Source organism: Alligator sinensis, unplaced genomic scaffold (assembly GCF_000455745.1).
Source record: "Alligator sinensis unplaced genomic scaffold, ASM45574v1 scaffold1308_1, whole genome shotgun sequence".
Classification (NCBI taxonomy): domain Eukaryota; kingdom Metazoa; phylum Chordata; order Crocodylia; family Alligatoridae; genus Alligator; species Alligator sinensis.
In genome coordinates this window covers 1292780-1308090 of record NW_005842416.1, presented here as the reverse complement: position 1 = coordinate 1308090, position 15311 = coordinate 1292780, and the positions used below count along the sequence as shown (strand labels likewise).

At 44.4% G+C, this 15311-nt stretch overlaps 1 protein-coding gene across 1 annotated transcript in view; it reads right to left on the bottom strand.

Moving 5' to 3' along the window:
* Nucleotides 1-15311, bottom strand: part of LOC102387461 (ERC protein 2) — a 500449-nt gene that overhangs the window by 17451 nt on the left and 467687 nt on the right. Inside the window, exons 11-12 of the mRNA XM_025211594.1 lie at nucleotides 7272-7301; nucleotides 6290-6483 (exon numbers count right to left, since the gene is read on the bottom strand). Of these exons, the coding sequence (XP_025067379.1) occupies nucleotides 6290-6483; nucleotides 7272-7301 (224 nt within the window). The remainder of the gene's footprint in view (nucleotides 1-6289; nucleotides 6484-7271; nucleotides 7302-15311) is intronic.

Below are 15311 nucleotides of genomic sequence, written 5' to 3'. Positions count from 1 at the left end.
CAGGAATTCCAACAACACATACTGGTGATGCAGAACTTGACCAGGAACAACCTCCAGGAGGCACAACAGTGACAGAAGGCTAGGTACGATGCCCCCGCAAAGGAAAGGGAGTTCAGGCCCAGTCAGAGGGTCCTAGTACTGCTGCCAACTTCTGCAAGCAAGCTCTTGACACAGTAGCAAGGCCTTCGAGGTAGACTGCAGGATTGGTCTGGTGAATTACAAGGTCCATAGCCTGGGGCACCAGTGGGAAAGACAGATCTACCACATGAATCTTCTATGTGAATGGCTTGAGCCCAAAGGATGGACCATGTTTACAGAGAGCAAAGCGAAAGATGTAGGACCACAGGCACTAGTGAGAGGGTGACCAATGGCCCGTCTGGAAGACCATGTCCAGATAAGCGAAGAACTCTTGGCCCTTCAGGAACCCGAGATAAAGGCGATGGTATGAAGCTTCAGGGAAGTCTTCTGTGAAGAACCAGGTTGGGCCCAGGGAGCATGCCACACAATAAACACTCCACCAGGAATGATAGTGCAAGAGAGGTGGCAGCCCGTGCCACATCACCTCCTTGGGGAGATCCACGAGGAGATCACGAGAATGTTAGAGCAAGGGGTGATACAACCATCAAGAAGCCCTTGGCGGAGCCCTCTGGTCCCTGTCCCCAAACCGGATTCATAGATGTTAGGGTCGGAAGGGATCTCAATAGATCATCAAGTCCAACCCCCAGTGGATCACTCCACTTGCGCATGGATTATCATCGCTGTCTTCATGGTTGTCTTCGATGCCTTCCCAATGCCTCACATAGCCAAGCTAGTGGAGTGTATAGAGAATGCGCACTACATCACAATGCTTTTGGGACCCCGTGGGGCCTATACGAGTTAATTCAGATGCCATTCAGACTCCATGGGGTGGCCGCAACATTTCAACGCTTAATGAATCAGATCCTGGCACCACACGCCAACTACGCTGCGGCTTATATTGACGATATTGTCATCTTTACCTGGACATGGGCCCAACATCAGAGAGCGCTACGAGCCATTCTCATGGAACTATGAGAGACGGGGATGACGGCAAACCCACAGAAGTGCACTCTGGCCCAGAGACAGATTAAGTACTTGGGCTTCCTAATAGGGCGGGGTACTATCAGACCACTACCGGATAAAGTAGAAACTATCTGCAACTTTACGATGCCCCAAAACAACAGACAACTGCAGTCATTCCTGGGGTTGACCAATTATTACTGGCAGTTCATGCTCCAGTTCTCAGAATTGGTAGCACCACTCACAGAAGCCCTAAAGAAACAAAGGACGGGGAACATAAAATGGACTGCAGAAATGAGGCATAATTTCGAGCTCCTAAAGAAGGCGTTATGCGAAGACGTATTGATATGCACACCCGACTTTCAAAAACCTATTATCTTGCAGAGAGAGACCTCAGAATCAGCTATAGGGGCCATCCTGACCCAAGAAGATGCTGGGATTGAGAGAGCTGTGGCGTATGTGAGTTGTAAACTACTCCCCACGGAGATACGGTATGCCACAATAGAGAGGGAGTGTTTAGCAATCCAATGATCCATAGAACATTTCCGTTACTATCTGATGGGGAGGGAGTTCAAGCTTATAACGGATCATGCACCCCTACAGTGGTTGAGCAGGGTTAAAACTGATAACGTCTGAATAACTAGGTGGGCCCTGGCCCTGCAACCTTTCAAATTTCATATACTTTTTCTGGGGCGATGTAGTAACACTGTGGCAGATTTTTTATCCAGGTGTGAGGTTGAAGACAGACCACCAGACATAGCAAACCCGGCAATGAAGGGACAAAGTACACAAGGTAGGAAACTGAGCCAAAGACTGAGCCAAGGCATCTTGAGTGGGGGTTGTGTCCCAGGGAGATACAAGTGAAGGCACCGGAGCAGCCTCCTGCAGCAGGACCCGAGGCAGGGCTGACCTGCCCAAAGAAAGAAATAGAAAGCCCTGAAAAGTGGGCACACTTACTGTCCCCAGGAGAAGCAGAGCTGCACCGAGAAGGGCCGCCGGTGCGGTTCATCAGCCGCTTTTGTTGCCAGCTGGGAATGGCACTGGCAGATGATGTCAGCAAAACGCAACTCAGCAGGGTTGGCAGCTCAGAAGGGGGCTGGATGGAGACCCACAGGAGGAGTCTCAACCCCATTAGAAGAGTTACACACCCAGCTCGGCAGGGCAGCTGGGCCAAGGAGGGACGGCATTGAGAGATCTCGAGGACCACAGATGCCGGACCTGTGAGTGGGGTGGGCAGAGGCCCGTACCCCGATTATTCTTTTCTTCTTTTTTCTGTTACTTTTATTTTGGAGGGCACATGGAGCCCAGGACTGGGGAAGGAACACCCAAGTGAACCCGGGTCAAAAAAGAGGACTGAGGTAGCACAGCAGAAGCCTCAGAGGAAGAACAGATGCAGAGACAAGGACAGTCCCACACCTCGCTGTCATCTGGGGTGAAAGGTCATCGAGGGATGGGCAAGGAGAGAAGACAGTGGACAAGAACTTCAAAAGAGACAGACTGGTGACCCATCATCCAGCAGTTCCGAGGGCTGGTGCATGGCTGGGGTGTAGGGGAGGTGGATCCCCAAGAATGCCCACAAAGGGCAACACCCAGTCTGCGAAAACCTGTGAGGAGGAGCCCCACCACTGAAGAAAAGGAGACCAAGTCATTGCAGGCAAGTGTCAGGGCCTCCCTCGGGTTGAATGCAACCCAACGCACAGTTCCCGGGGACACATCCCGTGGCCAGAACCAGGTGTGTGCTCAAAGGTCGCTGGAGAGCACCTATATGAGACCAGGTGGGTGCACTGAGATTGTTGCTGATTGACTAGAAAAGTACAGTTCCAGAAATCAATGAACCAAAATTGGTGTACCACACATTAGGCCTAATTAGTTAACCAAATAATAAGAAAGTATTATTTGTCCTATCACCTGTGTACGGGGTCCTTTATTTTGACATTGATACCAGGAGGACAGGTGAAAGCAGGGAACTTTTCCATCTTGGCTGCCACCCCTAGTGTCTCCTGGGACTCCAAGATCCACCATAGGAAGGTTACATTGTTGTCGTCCTGATCTTGAGAGGTGACATGATTATAGTGAGCCAGAGGTCAGGACCCAGATGACATTACCACCAACTTTGATTAGAGCCACTTCCCTACCTCTTGCATCAGGAACGCAAGACTTGCATTTATGTCTTCTACCCTTCCCTTTGTGTCTCTTTTTCCTTTCCTGCCTCATTTCCTCTCTTTCCTATCCCCTCTTATGCCTTCTGTTCACTGAGGGCCTGGCTCAGTTGGCTAAGACCATATGTTTTCAAATATCACCCTGAACCTGTGACAAAGGCAGCTAAGAGAACACTTTAAAGCATCTATCTGTCCCACAAGTTGCATGGTCTCAGACCAGCTGATTAGAACATGCACTATATCTGTCTCTCCCTAACAGAAAGGTTGCAAGTAGTCAGCAGAAGAAACAAAAAAATAATTTTCTCTCTCTGTTTTCTTCCCATCCCTGTTATGTGTCTCATCCCATCTTTTAAAAAGCAATTTTTATTTCCCCCTCCCCGCAAAAAATTACCATCCTGAATATCATATAAAAGAATAGCAAACAGATTTTTTCCCACTAAGAAATCTATGTAGCCAAAGTGAAAGTTAATAAAGGAAGCTGTTAACATAAAAGTCTTATTTCAGATCGTACCTTTCAAATTATTGTTATTGTTATTATTTGTAAACTGTAATAACAAGCTAAAATATTTTAATGATACTGTTTGCCAAAGGACTAAGCAGGCTGAGATCTCTGAACTTGAAACCACTAATCTTATTAATTGTCTCATATAGTACAGTCACAAGGTCATATTAAGATCTTTGACTTCTGGGCCAATTTATTCTACCTAATTTACCACAATATTCCTTCCCACAGATCCAAAAAAACAGCACTCAGATACTCAGACCTTTTGTCTCCTTTCTGGAGGGAAAAAAAAAAATGATATTATTTACTGTAAGAAGTCTCAATACCATTACTAGTAAAGACAACTCAACACCATTGCTACCCGTATCACACATCTTCCACAGTGAGTACCGTGGTTAAACACAACTATGTAGGAACCTCCCAACACCTACCAGATCACTACACCACAACTTTCAAGCTGCAGTTCCCATGATTCACTGATTCTGCCTCCAATTGTCCTAGATTTTTAAGACCATAAAGAACTTAGGTTCATGGATCAAAGAGTAAGTGCTACCCCTTCATAAGTTCCTCCAACACCTGCTTAGCCCACCCACACAAATCCACACTGATTTTATATTTTTCTGAGACCTCAGTGTTCTAAAGTAAAAGAAAGAGATGCTTAGAAAAAAGCTGATCACCAATTAAACTCTAAACACTACACCAATTAAAATTCTACAGCATTCACAAGTAATTACTGTCAAGAGTCTGCAAATATATAAATCAAGTAAAAATTTGGCAAAAGGTAAATTGTAAAGGTTGATATATTTCCTTCTTTGTAAGCAACCAGATATGCCCTTTGAGAGACTGTCCAATATTTAAAGGATTTGAAGATGTCCCAGCAGTCATCTATACAATCTTCCCTCCCTAAGCAGATCCTGGCTCCCTCTCCTGATGATAACTAACATTTCCTGCATCTCTTCTGGCAAGATCTTTCTGGTAGGAGGATGCTGCACTCTGTCCAATGGTAGCTATTAGACAAACAGAATCTATCAATAGTTAGATCTCACTTTTGGTACCTTGACACCCTCCTTTCATTATACAAACTCTTGAGAGCAAGTTTGTGAAATACCTGAGTGTACAAGATATCATCCTTACTTTCCATAAAGATAGCTTAGTCTAGGGAAAGGAAGAGGTTTGCCAGAAAATAAGGAAATTCACAGTGCAACCTAGAGCACAATCTTCAGAAGAAACTTCAGGGTACTGTTCATTTTAAAAGGAATGAGATAAGTGGATCCCTTCACTTCCCTACCTCTGCTGATGAAAGGCTGCAAAAATTCCCTACTCATAAAAGAAAAGGGAAGGAGCCAGCATCAGACAATATTTGTAAGGATAAGAAAGAGTGCGCAGTGGGTGCATCTACCCATGCAATTAATGTGCAGTAAGGTTACTGTGCATTAAAATAAGGAACAGTAAACTGTGCCTGGGAAGGGGTCTACTCATGTACCCACTTGGAAGAAAATTTGCTCTCAATGGGAGCAGTTAAGACCAGGGATGATCTTGCCCCCTTGCCCTGCTCTGCCCCAGTGCAGTAGCCAAGGGGAACTCCAGGTTCCCCCCTGTGCCAGTCCAGGGATGGCAGGCAGCATGGGGCTGTTTCCAATCCCCATGTGGGGAGGAAAGCTGTCCCATGGGGATTGGGTTGGGTCCTTACCAGGTGGGGACACCTCTCCTGGCCACATGGGGTTTGGGTCCTGACCTGATCCCCATATGGCAGGGATGCAGCAGTCCTGGCTGGTGGGACAGCTCTCTTGGCCACATAGGGATCAGGATGGTCCTGATCCTCACACTGTAGGGAGACATCTGCCTCTGCAGCTGGCACAGGTTTCCCCAACATTGGGTTTTTGCCAGGCAGCATCGGGCCCCCTGCTGTGCAGGCTGACCAGGAGCAAATTGCTCCCAACCAGCATTTACACATGCACTATTGAGCAATAGCTAATGCTCGGTTAATCTACTTGCTACCTATATATACAGATAGTAGAAAATCGTGCTTTAGCCAAATTAACTACACAGTAGCTGCTTTGCGCGATTACATGGTGATTCCTTACTGTGCAGTACTTTAGTCTACTGTGTAGTAAAGTGTCTTGTGTGAATGCACCCAATGCCTCTGAAAAACACCCAAAGCCACAGTTAATTAACTCCTCAGAAGTAGGAATGGTTTTTCATAAAAGGACAAATGTCTGGATTGGTTTTTATTTTGGCTTTGGCTACTACTAGTAAAGTAGCAGTAAAAACAACAACAAAAATTTATCTCCCTTAATGCAATGCCTCATGAAGGTATTGTGGGTGTTATGTAAGCAGTGTATTCTCTGTGCCATGTAGTACAACAGCTTTTCTAGACAACACGTTGAGATCCCAAATCTATTTAAAATTCAACAGTGCCACATTTCTTAAATACACTTCTAACTTGCAAAGCAATTTGATTTGACATCAAAAATCCTCTATTTGGTTGATGCTTTACTTATGTTATTTAACATTATTCCATATACAATAAATCCATGATATAGCCTATATAATTGAAAATCCAAATCAGCAGAAATAAGATAAAAATTACCTTTCTAGCTCTGCAATTTTCTTATCTTTGTCGTTCTTCTCATTCTCCACTTCCTTGAGGATTTCTAGCAGTCTGTCAACCTCGGCCTGAGCTTTGCCACATTCTTCTCGGTAGTATGATGCCTCTTTGTCAAGCTGTTTCATTCGGTCTGCAAATTCCGGGTTCATACGGGCTTCTTCTTCAGCTTCATGAGCCTTCAGAGTTAATTTTAAGAAACAACAACAAGTAAGATAGTTTGGTGGCCCTATATCTTCAGGACCAAAGTCAGGTTTGCATGAAAATAGGATTATGGGTATTTCTGTCAGTTGTCAATATTTTTCAAAATGACTCAATAACGGAAAATGAAAATCTCTTTGTATTATTCTTAAAATTTCATCTGAGACCTATACTTCCAAAACTGTATCGTGAGAGAAAAGAAACAACTTCCCCCACATTATAATTTTCATAGAAGATGGTAGCAATTAAAAAAATAATTCTGATTTCATTGTAAGTTGCTAAATATTGTCATACAAGTAAATATTTAAAAATATATATTATAACCTAGTCCATAAAATTCAGCCACGTGACAACGTATTTAGAAATCTTGTTCGATTCTAAGAATTGAAGGAAATAATTGGTCTTACACAGTGACAATGAGAAAAACATTTTCAGCTGACAGTTAACCCAACAATCCCCTTTTCCCCCCCTCCACTTATAATACTTAGCCTGAAACATCAGAAGAACAAGCCCATTGGTAAAAAGAGCACAAATAAATAAACCTGGCAAACACATGCATGGGTGGGTGGCAGTTTCACAGACAAGAAAAAACGCAATGAACACAACAACGACAGTGCAGAGCCCAATCCTACTCCCATCAAACCTAATGGCAAAGTCCCCAATTAACTTCAATGGGAGCATGATGGGGCATAAAAGTGTTTTAAACTGTTGGCTGGAATAATCACAGACAGATGGAAACAACAATGCACTGCAATGCTTAGCCTACCCCTTGCTTCCCATTATTCCTAATTGGCATCTTGAAAGAGCAGGCAGGGAAAAAACAAGTAGTTTAACCGCAGTACACATTAAACATAGAAAATTCAGAAAACATTTTTTTTAATGTACACAAATGTATTTTACAAAGATTAAGGACAATTAGAGCTGAAGGTCCTCCTACTATCTTACTATGCAGAGCAGCTGCTAATTTTTTATTTATTTTAAATTTCATAAATTTCAGGGAATAAACAAGGCAAGCAAGCAAAGAAAGAACTGAACGTCAAAATGAAACATGCACATCTGGGGGAAAAATACCAACTACTACTGTTAGAAAGTTGACATTCTTTGCAATGATTTAGTATAATTTTCGCATTATCTTTATAAAGAAACAGGTCTTGTGTTTATTGTAGGTGAAATAATAATAAATTTAAATCACTGAGGAGAAAAACTAGAATTTTTTTGCATGTAACATATCATTTAAGCATGAGGATAATAAGGAAAATAATTTAGCTTTCATGTCTTATCTTTCTGTTTACAAGGGGTATCTAACTATGAAAAGAACGTGGGAGCCTTATGGGACATTTGCTGTATTTGTTGGCCTTGTTCCATCCCTCTACTTTAGATAACATAGCATGTTTAGGACCTGGGCTCTGCACAGACACTGGGGTCTCCACACACAGAGACCATTGAAGGCTCAAATCCAAAGAGTTTTGCAGTTTATTGTTTTGGTGGTTCATTATCAAAACTTCTTTCTGAGTTGGGAATCAACTGATTTGAAAGGTAAATTGTGAGATGTGATTCAAGGTATTATTGTCACTAAGTTCAATTACAGTTAGAACCTCAATTTATGATGGGCTGAACACCACTTTCAGGTGACAAATCATTTTCAGCTCCTATTTCCTTTAAAAAAAATGAAAGGGGAGAACAGTACTGAGTAATAAATATTCCTTCTTCCATGAAATAAAAACAGCAGCAGCAAGACGGAAGTATTTCTATAAGGAATCTCCAGGAAAAAATATGTGGAGAGCCAGTCCCTCCACACAAATGCACAGAGAACTAGGTTCCCTTAGGAAGCCTGGGAGTCATCTCTCCCACTCTGGTCCTGCAGCCTACCAGCTGTTCATATTCTCCTAATTTCTTTTCCTTCATTTCAGGCCTCACACACTTTTGTGTCTCAACCTTCAGTCTTGCTCTCCCCACTCCATCCCTATGCTACATCCTACCTTTCATCCCTGCTACCCACTGTTTCAATTCTATGTCCCTTCTCTCTGCCCTGTCAGCTTTTTTGTGCACCAAACACCCACTAGCATCAGCACACTGGGGCACCCACTATCACCCCACTCCTCATTTGAGCACCTCTCTATGGGTTTGGCTTCAGAAGAGGGAATTGCAGGGGAGATGGGGCGGCTTTGCTATCTGTATTCCCTTTGCCAAGATGTCTCCCATATGGCCAGAAATAACTGGGGAGAATCTCTGCAGCACCAGCAATGTACAATATCCCAGTGGGGTTGCAGAGAAGCAGGACAAGGCAACCAAATGTGAATGAATTATACACTATCTGGCACAAAGCATCCACCTGCATAATTTAAGTACAGGTTACTGTAAACTTTGGGTTTTTTTAAAAATAATTCCTTGCTTTCAGTTGCATCCCAAGGAAGTTAAGAAGCATTTTGTCACAAAGGAATTGTGACAAAATGGCTCCTGACATGCCATATTACGTCAATGGCAGATCATGGGAACATAAGCCAGATCCTCTGACTTTTAGATCCATGCTTATCCACTGAACATCCTTTGCTTCTCAGAAATAATCTAATCATTAGGACTGCTTTAGCTAGTGGTCTCTCAATGGCAACTTCAACTGAAAATGGTAATATTGCCATGATTCTGCTTTATTTTCTTTTTTTAATTTCAAAACTCTTCAAGTCTTTTTATAAAGGATATACTATATATGTCCTAAATGATGCTGAAAAATAGCAGTACTTTAAATTTGTTGAGTTAAAAAAATAGCTCTGTAGCATAAAATAAATGGGATAACATTTCATATGATTATCATTATTATGTGATAATATATTATGTGATACGTTAAATATAATAATAATAACAACAATGGACCACATCTTGCCCTGTTCCTTGAAGAAATATAAGCAGGTAAAAGGCACAAGAAGAATTACTTCCCTCATTTATGATGATCTAAATACCACTATTTATGATAGTAAAGAACTTTAAGCTCCCACTTACTTCAACAAGAAATAAAAAGGGGAGAACACCTCAAAGTACTGGGCAACAAATATTCCTTCTTTCATGAAATAAAAACAGCAGCAAGAGGGAAGAATCATTTCCCAACTACCTCTGCTCAGTAGCTGGAATACTAACAGCTCTCATGCCCGCTCCCAGAAAAAGATTGGCTTTTAATATTCCCTGAATGCAGGACACTTCAAAGGGCTATGCAGTCACCCAAGACAGCTACCAGACCTGTTTGGATACACAAGAATGTTTCCACTGCCTACTACTACAGTAGTAATTCTGCCTTTCCTTTGACAAGTGTATCTCCATACAAATCCTAGCATGAGACAGTGCCTATTAAATATGATTCAGCTTCCAGTCTACTATGCATCCTAAGGTGGAGTACAATGATCCATAATAATTCAAATAATATGAAAACACAAACTAAATACAAGGATTAATAGAATATTCTAAAAGGAAATCAAATATTGGGACCAACTTAACTCAATTGTCTATACTTTCATAATAGATTGGGATTACTGGTGAAAACTAATTTAATTTGTGTATGGTGCAAGATCATCTAATGCAAGATCAGACCCATAGAGAGAGCTGAATAGGAGGAGACAAAAAAGGAAAGAGTTCCAAACACACAGGCTTATGGTCTTGAGTGTTGTTTAAAACTGCAAAGACAAAATGAGTGGATGTCAAAGGAGTCTGTTGTTACCATAGTCAACATGAAGCAAAACTCACTCACTCTGAAAGCACCTGACATATAGATGTGGTTTTATTCATAGTTTCTGGATGTTATGTCCTATGAATTTAAAAATAACCATGGATTTTAGGCAGGAAAATATTTTTAATTGGGTTATAAATAAAATAGGGGTTATTTCACCCCATAGGCACCCTGCTTGTAGCAGTCAAAGAAGGTCCCAATAGTTGAAAGACAATACAACTGGTTTGAATATATCCCTATTGTTCAAGGTGAGGTAGATTTCTTCAGCCTTCTGACTCATTAACAGTGAAGTTATACATTATATTTAGACCATACCAAGGGCACTTAAAACATGAGTGTCTGCAATTAAAGCTCATTAATTTGTGCTAAGTGGCCTTTGAGCATCTCAAAGTTATGCCACTTCAGGTGAGAGTTAACTCTGGGCCATGCTACCTAGCTCATGTTAGGGTAACTTCAGTCTGCTCCACAGAGATAAAACACACATTTTGCAGTCGTCCAGCATCCCAGCCCCCACTACTCCAGCTCTGTGGATGAACTTTCCATCCTCCCATCCAAGGGTTGGTATGGCTGAGGAGAAGGTAGGGCTCTGCCAGTGCCAGTAAGAGAGTTGCAGTAGTGAGAGCATGGAGCTGGAAGGCAGAGGGGCATGGAAGCATGGGGGCTGTGGCTTCCCACATTCCCATCCTTGGGTGGGGAATAGGGGGACAGGGCTATGCTACATGAACGCAAATGACCTAATCGTAGCCACCCAACCCAATCCCAGGCCCCTCCCCACTCCCCCCAGCCATCCCCAGAGAAGACTGCCTTTCATATGGAGTCAGGCAAAAGCTACAGTAAAGTTCTACTACCTAAAACTCCATGTATTCAAGGTTAATTGAATTTTTTTCATGCAGCCTGCCCTATTTCTTACAAGGGCCACTGGCTCTCCCCCTAGCCAGGTATCTTCATGGGGGCTATGGCTTCCTTCTGCATCCCCCATTACCATCCTGGGATTGGGGTGGGGAAGAGGACCATGCTACTAGCACAGAGACCATGGGGTTTAGCCTGGTGGGAGCATGAAGCCATAGGGAGTGAAGAAGCATGCTTCCTCATGGTGCCATGCTTTCAATGGGCTACAGCCTGGCAACTTGGTCCCAGAATGGGAGATAGGATAGAGCCCAGATGTCCTGGCCCCTAGACAGGGCTCTGTTTGCCAGCCCTCTAGTGGCAAGTGAGAGCTGTGCAGGCAAGAAATAGTATTAACCCTTAACATGCGACTTCGCTCAACATACATCTTGAACACCACATAACATTCCCCAATTTTAGTATGGTCTAAGTGTACTGTGTAACTTCACCCTTAGTGTAACCAAAAACTTAAAGTAATTCCAGCTAAAAATGGCTTGGTTTTTTCCACCAAAAGGGAAGGTAAAGGAGGTAGCACACCTCTATGTTTAGGTGCATACAAGCATTCAAAAGATCAGCTAGAATCCTGCCATTTTGTTCTTCTAGTAGGAAAAACCTACCAGGGGAGCCCAGGACAAATGTGACAGGGGCTGAGTGGGTGGTCCACAGACAGCCTGTACTGCTGATGTTACCCAGCCAGAGAGCACCTATGTTGCTGCAAGCAGCCAACAACAGCCAATGGCACAAGTCATAATTAACTCGCTGGAAACCCTATGGGACCATGGCCCTCTTGCCCACAACACCCTTTCCTCCCCTCCTTCTCTTCCAGCTGTCTAGCTTTGGAACATGAGACTCAGAGCACTTCTGCTGTCTTTTAAAACCTGTCATTTTACCCTCAAACAGTCTGTAATAGATCATTACCCTCTTTGGCATCACTCAATGGACCCAGTTCCAGCACAGGTTAAGTGAGGCTCATTGGAGTCAGATGTTGCTTGGTCTGGTACTGGGGGTAAGGGTCAGATGCTGGGGGTGGGGCTGAGACCAACCTAGCTGAAACTGGGACCAGGGCTGAGACCACTGCTAGCTCCCTGCATGCTGCCTCAATAAGGCAGGGGGCAGGGCTGGTTCCTTGCCTGCATGCCAAACTGCCAGCACCTGACCCATCAGCTACCAGCTGGTAGGGTCAGGGTCACATGCTGATGAATCAGGTGCTGGCAGGTCAGGTCTGCCCTAGTCAGGTTCCACCACCTGCTCAGAGTGGCAGAACAGACAGCTGCACAGTGGGGCTGTGCAAAGCTTCGGTCCCTGATTCGATTCGGCGGAGATTCAGCCTGATTCGGTGGCTGAATCTCCAAATTGGAATTGAATCAGGAGACCCGTAAATCTCTCTGAATTGAATCGGAACCCTCCGAATCAACTCAGAAAGATTCGATGATTCAAACAGACACAGCTTTAAATGTTTTTTCTACATGCCTCAAGATACCAGGCAGCTCATGAATGCTGAGATGGTGGGGCAGATAGAGCATCCCACAGGAGCGCAGGGGGCTCCCCAGGACACTTGACAGCAGACACGGAAGTGGACCAGAAGCACTTCCGGTCCACTTCTGGGACTGCCAGGGAGCACACCGTGGCCCCACGGCTTGGCAACTGGTGCCTCCTGTGTCTGGGGAGGCACCCAGGGTCCCCCCATAGCCAATCGCCAAGCTAGGGGGGCACCCCCCCATGCTCAGCGGTGGACCCAGAAGTGGACAAGAAGTACTTCCAATCCACTTCTGGGTTTGCCGCCAAGCACGCAGGGACTCCCCCACACTCCTGTGGGATGCTCCATCCACCCCAGCATCGCAGCATTCATGAGCTGCGCCTGGTACCTCGAGGTATGCAGAAAAAACATGTAAAGCTGTGTCTGTGGCCAAATAGCTGATTCTCCGAATCAGCATCAAATCTTCAGATTCAGATTCGGCCAAATTGAATTGGGGACAGTGATCCAAATCAACTAATTGAATCACTGTCCCTGATTCAGGCAAAATCTGAATCTGAATCAAATACAGCCCATTTCACACACCCCTACTGCACTGGTCCAGCGCTGTGGAAAAGGGGCTGAGCTTTCCTGGCCCTAAAGCTGTTAAGGAAAGTGATTTGCTGTGGGTTGAGCTGCAGCAGTAGAGTGCAGCCCAAGTTACAGCTCTCTCCCTTGGGCTCGGGGCCAGAACAATGCCTATTGGAATGCTGGAGAACACAGTTTCTATCAGTAGGGTAAACGTGCATTGGTAGGGTAAGCATATCTGTAACCATTCCCCCAGTTAAAACTCTTCCAAGGGTCATTTCTACCTGATTTGAAGTGGTAGATTTTTCTAAGAGACCTGCCATTTTTGGGCTTTGTGCACAATTGTACAACCAGGAACTGCAATTCCACCAGTAGAAAGGTAATGTCTGTATGCATCCTTTGTCTTCATTCCCCCAAATCTCCCTCTCTTCTGCTACTGTCCTATTTCAATCTTCAGTTACATATACCTCCCTCTAAGGTGAAGCATGCCTGATATCTGGTGAGTAGAATTACTTCCACTTTTCAGTAATAGGGTCACTGCTGTCTCTCCTAAAGGCTCACAAAGAGATATGTAGTTAAGGCACAGGGCAATTTAAGGTTTCAGATGCATGAGCTATACTTGTAGCACCCAGAGTTCAGCCACTTGCCAATTCTGGGTCACAAAAAAAGCAGTAGTGGTTGCATTAATACTGCTGTTGCTGATTGACAGATTTTAAATTTCTCTTTTGATTTGCACAAAATAACTGAAAAATATACAGTAACTCTTCTATTAAAAACTTGAGCATAGCCTATTTTTCAGTATTTATTCAATTCTATATAGAAAGGACTTAGTCCACCTGTCTGTCTGTAACGCTCTTTGGGGGGCGTGGCTCCTGGCAGGACGTGGCTCCAGCCAGTGCTGCGCGCAGAGCGAACTGCCCATCAAGAATGACAGTAGGATGGAGCACCACCATGGCAATAGGGATGAAGGCGACAAAGGAGGGGGCTGGCACAGGACCAGACGTGGAGCAGCGGGGCGGAAAATGACAGCGGGGATGGAGCCAGGGACAGAGTGGGGAGGGGGGGCAAGGCCAGCTCCTTGGAGGTGGCAAGGGCAGCACATGGTGGTGGTGGTGCGGCACTGGCCTTGCCCCTCCCCCCGCCTTCTCACCGTCATTCTTGATGCACAGTTTGCTAATTCATACATAATAGAACATACAAAGGAATATATAGGGACTCTATCATTGTGTGACTTTTAGCACCCTTAGTTTAATAGGACTCTGTACCTGTAGGGCCTTTTAAAAGTTGAGATCTTTTCTTACATAAGCACTTTGTATAGACTAGAACTATAATATTAGGTGAAGTTACATGTTACACGTAGACCATACTTAATCTGGGAAATTTTAGGCAGTAAAATATGCTGTAAGCGTTTACAGGTTGAGGGTTAATACCATTTCCTGCCTGCACAGCCCTGACTTGCCACTAGAGGGCTGGCAAGCAGGGGCATAGCTAGGAGCCAAGACACCTGGGCTCTACCCCTGCTCTGGGTGCAGGAAGGGTAGAAGCAATGCATCCTAGGATGCTGGAGGACTGCAAATTGCTCATTTTATCCCCCTGGAGCAGACTGAAGTTATCCTAACATGAGCTAAATAGCATGGCCCAGAGTTAAACCTTGCCTGAAGTGGTCTAATTTTGAATTGCTGACAGGCCACTTAGCACAAATTAACAACTTTTAATAAGTAAATGCTCATGTTTTAAGTATTCTTGGTATGGTCTAAATGTACTATGGAACTTAAGCCAACATAGCTGTTGTTAGGAGCTTGAATATATATGGGTGAGATTACTAGGGCCTAATTTAAACTGTGGGCCCAGCTTGTGGCATGGTGGCTTCTTTAATCCTGGAGTAACCCCCACACATCCCTCTGCCACTGATTGGCGGAGAAGCCTCATCAGTCCCACCACTCGCCACTCACTCCTGATGCCAGGAGATGAAAACCACGGTTTTAAATATGCTGCTGTTTTTGCCTCCTGTCTGGTCAGCAACAAGTGGCAGGAGGCAAAAACTGGCATTTTTAAAACTGCAATTTTCACCTCCCATCCATCACGAGCAAGCAGCAACCAGAAGGGCCGCCAGGGCCCTCAGCCAATCAGCGGCTGGGGGATGTGTTGGGGGGGGGGGGGGGCGCAAT